Raw genomic sequence first — 7,773 nt, 5'->3', positions numbered from 1 at the left:
TGGTGGTGGTGGTTGTTGGTGGTGGTGGTTGGTGGTGGTGGTGGTTGGTGGTGGTGGTGGTTGATGGTGGTGGTGGTGGTGGTGGTGGGTGGTGGTGGGTGGTGGTGGTGGTGGGTGGTGGTGGGTGGTGGTGGTGGTGGGTGGTGGTGGTGGTTGGTGGTGGTGGTGGTGGTGGCTGATGGTGGTGGTGGTGGTAGCAGCCACCACAAGTCCTGTTCAAATATAGCATCACATTTTTGGATGTTCAGTGTTCAGTGGAGGACGGTGAAAAAACTGTGTGTGACGAGTGCCTAGGTTCGAATTAGCTAGCACCTCCGAGGAAACACAAACTTGCTGTTTCCCATAAGAATATCTGCTAGATTCCTGAGTGTGCAAACTCTCTGCATAAGAAGCATCAACTGAAAAGACTTACTGTAAGTTTTATGGCCTTCTCTGGGGCAACTCCCAGTAACTGTGGCAACAGACCTAAAAAGCAACAAAAAGTATATTAAATAAATTACCGTTAACTAAACAAATCAGCAACTCTAAAGAAGGGACCACCATCTAAACACTGGGGCAATCTCTGCTGCGATTTTAGGCTATTACTTTTAATGAGAATACTCGAAATGGAATGTGTAAGTACAAATGTGTCTAAGAGCCACATCAGGACCAAGTAAATTCCCACTCATATTCTGGGTCGTTTGCACATTGGGTAAATCAACAGTATTAGTGATAGAGGAAATCTCATTATTCCATAAGTTTGTTCTTTTCCCTCCTGCCTCTTAAATACGTGAAATAAGTGTACTTTAGCCACTATATTATTTTTTTCTAACACTTTTCTCATCTGCCCACCCCCGGAGGCCCACAGTTTAGCCATTCATTCATTTAGCAACTATAACTTGGTGACAAGCACAAGACAAACAAGGTTCTTGCTCTGACCAGCCCCAGGTGGAAGGAAGGGAGAGGCTTTACTGAAGACGTGACAACTGGGGAAAAATGCATTCTGGAAGGGAACAGATAAGGCAAAGAAAGCAGAATAGGAACAAGCCCGGTGTGCTCAAAAATGAGGGTGAGGGGCGCCTGGGTGGCTCAGTCGGTTAAGCGGCTGCCTTCGGCTCAGGTCATGATCCCAGGGTCCTGGGATCGAGTCCCGCATCGGGCTCCCTGCTCTGCGGGGAGCCTGCTTCTCCCTCTCCCTCTGCCTACTTGTGTTCTCTATCTATCTCTCTGTCAAATAAATAAATAAAATCTTTAAAAAAAAAAAAAAAAAAAATGAGGGTGAACGTCGGTGAGCCACCTGGCACAGAGCAGGCCCGAGGAGAGGCACAGGTCGGGGCCGGATGCTATAGCCGCATTGTAGGCCAGGAGCCTAAGTCAGATGAGAAGGAATTACAAGCCTCCATCGGGAGAGTGATATGCTAATTCACATTTTAAAAACACCACTCTGGCTGCTGTGTAAAAAGACAGGACATACTCATGGGAGGGGGGGAGAGGGAGGGAGGGAGGGAGGGGGGGAGGGAGGGAGGGAGGGAGTGTGTGTGTGTGTGTGTGTGTGACAAAGAAAAACTGGGTTTGATGTGAATACCTGGGGAGAGATGAAGCCTGGGGAGAGTAACAGGTTTGGGGTGGAAAGTGAAAAGTTCTGTTTTAAGTATGTTGAGTGGGAATTATGTATCAGAGCACAGGAAGAGGATGCCTTTGACAGGAAAGGGCCGCTTCTGGGAAAGGCACTCACAACAGGAGCAGACCGATATAGGTATACTAAAAAATGTTATCATTTTCATTTGTTCTAAGAAAATAAAATGAAAGGCAGATGATTTTTCTTGGAAACACACTGTGAGCTAACCTTGAGGATCAGAATGCATTGTTCTCCCATGTCATACTGCTGTCCTTGAGAGGGACTTCACGGTGTTAGCCCTTGTTGGTAACAACAATTTTCTAATTCGTCAACCTAAGAAGGTCTACTTGCAGTCTCTTCGGAGAGACCAGCCTGGCACACACCATCTCCCTAAGCCCGTGGCCAAAAGTCACTAGCCTGAGGGCTGTCTGTATCCATTCTGCAGATGTGTTTTATTGAGTAGTACAAGGTTTCAAACGTAATTCAAGCTTATTGTTAAGATGTAAAGACAGATCGATCGATCAATCAATGGATGGACTGATCTGACAGCCCTCGGCCTCTTTGACATTATGGCAATCTGCTCCAGTTGGGTGAGGCTCTGCCTGTTAGGACCGAGCATCGGTTCACTAAGGCCCCCCACTCCCTAATGCCGACATGGGACTGAGGACAACTGTCATTCATCATTTTTCTTGCTCTGCTGCTATCTTCACAAGAGAGAAATGTTTTTCTGTGCCTCTGGTTCTACAAAAAGCACAAACAGCTTCATGTTTTAGGAAAAATGGGAGAAAGCTCATTTCATTGTGGAACTCAATGATAAGGATGCTGATGCTAATGAGAATGTTCTTTAAAAACAGCTGACCTAAAAACAGCTAACATATTACTTATGATGTGTCAGGCACCACCTTAAGCACTTTACTGACTCATTTAATCCTTATAACCACCCTGCAGAGAGGAAACTGAGGCACACAGAGATTCATCCATTCTGAATCACCCAGCTAATAAATGGTGAGGGTGGGATTCCAACCTGAGCCCTCCTCCTCAAGAGTCCATGTTTTTAGACAACACTCACCTATCCTGTGCTCCACGGCAAACATGTATCTGCCTCTCACACCCTGCCTTTCTTCACGTACATAACCTGCCTGATCTTGGATTTGAGTTTGCAGTGTCTTTTCTAGGCTGCCATATTTGGATCCTGCTTCACCCAGGCCCACAGGTGGTCGCACGAGGATAAGGAACCTAAAACACGCACAGGCCATGAGTCCAGCAACCCGGGACCTCTGAACTGGTAGCGAGCCAGTGGGGAGTGTTCATCCAGGATCGCGACAGAGCCCTGAGAGTGAAGAGCCGGTCAGCACAGAGGCACAGACGGAGCAGACGCCCTGTGGAGTCGGGAGGGTGGCCGGCTGAAACCCTGGGTGGCCTACTGCCTCGATGAAGCATGAGGAGCAGAAGTGTAAGAAAAGAAGTGGACGGACAGACAGAAGAGAATGTGAAGCCAGTGCGACAGAGACACCGAAGAGAGAGAACCCAGCCCATGAAGGGTGCACAGGTGGGGAGAGCGGCCCTGACCATCTTCTGGTCCCTCTGAGGCCAGGTCCCAGGGACATTCCTACCCTGGAATCAGATCTCGGTCTTCTTTCTCTCTCAAGTAAACTCTTACCAAAACTCTGCTCTCACTAGTTGGAGGCAGGCTATGCTCTTTATAATCTAAATGAACCAGAGCAGCACAGAAAACATGAATACGAAACCATTTGGGCCAAGCAAGTGCTTATTCCAAGGGAGCACTCTCTTCTCCTAGACTACATTCACTTATGAATCTTTTACTTATATCAAATGACAGAATATGATGTCTCTAATATGAGGAGAGAGGCTTTGTTAATGACTTTATACAACTACAATGCTAATCTCTACAGGTAAAATATAGGGATGCACTGTTTTAACTACACCTTAACATTTACAATTTCCATTTTCCTCTGTATTCAGGTCAAGTACCAAAATGTTTTGTTAAATATTTACTCACTAGATGTATTTTTCTCATCATTAAATTGTAGACCAAAACCATGGATGGGCTGAAAGCACTGTGATTTAAATGATGATCTCTTATCTCTGTAACTACCCCGTGACAGTCTTTTAAAATGACTAATAAAAAACAGCCCATGGAGCCAAATGACTACAGTGTTAAGACACAATCACTTCAGCTAGCCTTTTAAGCTATCGAGATTTGTCTTTCTCACTACAAATTTAGTAATGTACCGTGAATAGCAAAAACACAACCAAACAAAAGAGAAAACCCTGTATTTAAGACTAAATATAGGGCAGCAAATATTTATTTGTTCAGCAAACATTTACCAAGTGCCTTCTGCGCACCTGGGACTGGAAGGAACTGGGATGGACACAGTAAAGTCTGTGCCCGCCCCCCGCCCCAAGAAAAATTCTCAGTGTAGAAGAAAAGGGAACCCCTAGGTATCTCTGTGTGTCCCCGAAGGGAGATAAACCACCTAAAAAAAGAGTGGTGAGTACCAGAGCCAAGAGGCATCAAAGAATTATGTGAACACAGCGGAAAGAACCAGGAAGAGGGAGGAGAGCACCCTGGGTCTTGAAGGCAAGGCAGAGGTTCACTGGAGAAAAGAGATGTGGGTAGAACATAGGGCGCCGTGGCCAGTGAGTGAAAGGCACCCAAGTCTGAAGAGCATGGCACAGTCAGGGTTAGGGCAAGACCACTGAAGGCTGTGGCTGGATCACGGACCTGGAGATAAGTAACCGCAGTAGTGACAGTGACAACGGCCAGTATTCGGGGGCACCTCCCACATGTCAGGAACTATTCTACAGGCTTTAGGCGAATCAACACATTTAATCCACGCAAGTCAAAACAGTAACTCAGTGCAAGTTATTCTTACCTCATCAAGAGAAACTGAAACAGACTTTAAGGAGCCTGCCCAAGGTCACTCAGCTGTTAGATGGGGGAATGGGTTCAACCCAGGCGGTCTGGCTGGAGGGGGTGCTCCTATCTGGTGCATCATACTGCTTCTCTCCCCGGGGAACACTAAGGAGCTTGTGTCAAATTCTGCAGATACATAGGGTGGCTTTTAAAGCAAAGAGTGAAGTTCAAAGAGTAAAAAGTTCTAGAGGCAAGTAAAGGACAGATGCTAAGGGCAGAGACCTAAGGCAGGGAGAGTAATCAAGAGGTTAAAGTAATATAATCGGAGGCCCTGAGTTTCACTAAATGAGTAACTTCAACTCAGTAAGAATAAAACCAAAGTACAGATCCATTCCTAAGACTTGGGCCAGATGTTGGCACATGGGGACGCACTGGATAAGGACCATTCTTGTGGTGACTGCCCTGGCTAAGTGGGGAAACAGAGGCAGCTGTGGACTGCAACCCGAACCGAGTGCCACTATGGACTTGGACCTGGACACTGGCAGCCCTGTGTAAATGCTCTCTGGAAAGGGTCATGATCTGTGGGACAATGAAAAGTCACAGCGGTGGGAATTTCAAGAACCTTCCTGGTTCCCTGACTGTGGGGGTGGGGGTGGGGGCGGGGATGTGGCTCAGTAATGCCTAAAACAGCCAGTCTTGTTACGGCACTTCAACACGATCACAGTGAAGTTTAAAGTACATATATGTTTGACATCTGGGTAACTCAGCAGAAAAATTAGGCTTCTAATATAAGATGTTTCTGTTGGATTCTGGAAACTCATTTTAACAGAGAATGGATGTGTGTGTTGTTTCTAACTTGTCAAAACAGCAGTCTATTTTCCAACTGCCTCAAATGAAATTTATTAGTGTGGTTAGTTTTCTAATCTTCTCATTTTAGTTCAGCTCCATCAGCACATATGGCAATGCTTCCTTGGCAAACTTTACCAGAAGGCTGCTAATGTGAGAAAAGATTTACAGGGTACATTATTAATATAGTATTTTGTCTTCAAATTTCATAGGTTTGAGATCTAAATCACACTAGCCCCTCTGATCCCAGTCCCTTGTGCAACCCAACAAGAACTGCACTGGATGTGTGGGGACTAAGCCCACATCAGGAACCTCCAACGTGAGCTCCCTACGGCACCCCAAAGAGGTTCCTGGAGCGGTGTGCTGGATCAGAGGGCTGCTATGTTATTCTTTACTTAAAAACCTTTTAGAAACAGAATTCTAGAATCTCAGAGTTGGAAGGGACTCTGAAAGAAACTCATTAATAATGCTGGCCTAATTGAAGCGATTTATTTCCAATGGCTTGGCAGCAAAATGAATGGCTTGGAGACTGGGCTTTGGAGGTTGACAGACCTGGGCTGGAATCCGAGGTCTGTACCCTTTTCCTGCTGAGTGATCTTGGGGATGTTATTCTTTGAACTCTAGGTTCTTCACTGGTAAATCAAGATGCTGATGATGACTCACTGGTTTATTATGATAATTCTATGAGTAAATGTAGAGCTAGATACTACTCACAACCTTCATTACGTATTCAAAAACGAGATGTTTCTATCTACCTGTTCAAGGCATATCCTTGATTCTGTTCCTGCGTACAAGAGGCAATTCTGCCTGAATAATGTTCACAGTCCAGAGTTAAGTCCAGAGTAGAATGGGGTCTCCATAGCATGATGCCTATCCTTAGAAGAGCTGTCCCCCAGATGTGGGGGCACATTTGGTCTGAGAGTGTCTCGTGGCCCTGCTTCCTCTTAGCACAGACCTAACAACACATCTTTAGGTTTTCAAGTTAAAATGTTTATGTTAAGAACTTAAACACTGCTCGACCTCTCACAATAAGTGCCTCTTTACAATGTAAAATCTACCGAGTGGCAGAAGAGCCAGGTGAGGAAGAGTGTGGAGTCTGGATCCGGGATGCTAGTCTGCAGGCTGACTCCGTAAGCTGTTAGCTGTGTCACTGTGGGCAACTTAACCCAATCTCTTTGTACCTTAGTTTCTATATCTATAAAATGGAAATACACACAGTACTGTCTTCATGGGGTAGTTCTGACAATGACATAAGTTCATATACATAAAGCCCTCCAAGCACACAGGAAGTACTACAGAAGTGATTTTTTGTTGTTTGTTTTTATCTTCATCACCATCACCATCATCACTCTCCTCTTCCTTCACGGACACTGGCATCTGGAGAGGCTAAGCAGCTTGTCCCAAGGCCCTCCGTGACCAGGGACTATGCTGTGGCGCTCGGAGTTGAGTTCATTCAGCTCCACCACTCCCCTCCAGCCGGGGCTCTCTGCCACGCGTGCTCGGCATCTCCCTGGTCCCTCTACTAGACTTACTGCTCCAACTTTCTTCTTTGCTCTGTAAAGGCTTTTCTTCTGGCCCCAGACTGTTCCACAACTTTTCTCTGGGCCCCGCCCGGCCCTGGGCTAGCACCCTGCACGGATGGGCCCTTTCACACGGCGAAAGGAGGTGGAGGTGTGGTGGGCATCCACATCATGCCTCCACTTCTCTCTCTCTCCAGGTGCTGCGTATCGGGCACTGAACGGCGGGGCCAACCTGCTGGTTACGACCTGGAGAACAGGTCCGAGTCCGGGCACACACCGGGAAGCGGGCTCGGGTAGAGCAGCAGGTGGCGAGCCAGGCTGCCGGCCCACGGACAACTGTAAGCACCATGGAGTAGCTCTCCTGAAACGCCACACTGCACGAGACAGGCAGGAGCACAGATGCTGAGGGGCCACAGCAAGGAAGAAACTCCGTAACTAAAGCAGCATCTCTGTCTCAGGGCAGAGCACAGTCCTGAGAAAGGGACCGCCAACGAGCACGTAAAATGGGGAAGGGGGCATTCAGGGCAGAGACAAGCAGTGGAGTTTGGTAGGGGAAATGAGCGTATAAACGATCCCCATTCCTCTAGCCAAAGGCACATGAAGCACTTTTTTGTGTTATCTAGTTTCAACCCAGAGGAAACCCCTCCAATGTTGAATTCTTACCCTCCTGACCTCCCCACAGAGGCCACTACACTTGCCCTCATCTTCCCAGAGAGCCCTCCTTGCTTTCAACATCAGATTACCCTTTATTCTGGAGCTATCAGCACTCTGCGCGCCCTGTCTCACAGCTTTTATTCCTGCTCCTAGTTCCATGGCCTTCTCTCTTCACTTGTTCAAGCCTTCTTTCCTCCCTCCTCCTCCAACCGCTTGTCTGTCCGCCTTTGACTCATATAGCCCTGAGGCATGAGGCATTTCCACCCTCCCTACTGAGC

General features: G+C 47.1%; 1 protein-coding gene across 3 annotated transcripts in view; it reads right to left on the bottom strand.

The window, feature by feature from the left end:
* Positions 1–7,773, bottom strand: part of SLC25A13 (solute carrier family 25 member 13) — a 182,671-nt gene that overhangs the window by 58,171 nt on the left and 116,727 nt on the right. For all 3 annotated transcript variants that reach the window (XM_032402087.1, XM_032402088.1, XM_032402089.1), the window contains one exon: positions 413–465. In XM_032402087.1, the coding sequence (XP_032257978.1) occupies positions 413–465 (53 nt within the window). The remainder of the gene's footprint in view (positions 1–412; positions 466–7,773) is intronic.

The sequence above is a fragment of the Phoca vitulina genome, unplaced genomic scaffold (genome assembly GCF_004348235.1).
Source record: "Phoca vitulina isolate PV1807 unplaced genomic scaffold, GSC_HSeal_1.0 scaffold4, whole genome shotgun sequence".
Classification (NCBI taxonomy): domain Eukaryota; kingdom Metazoa; phylum Chordata; class Mammalia; order Carnivora; family Phocidae; genus Phoca; species Phoca vitulina.
The sequence above is the reverse complement of the archived record's forward strand: the minus strand, read 5'-3'. Positions and strand labels throughout refer to the sequence as shown.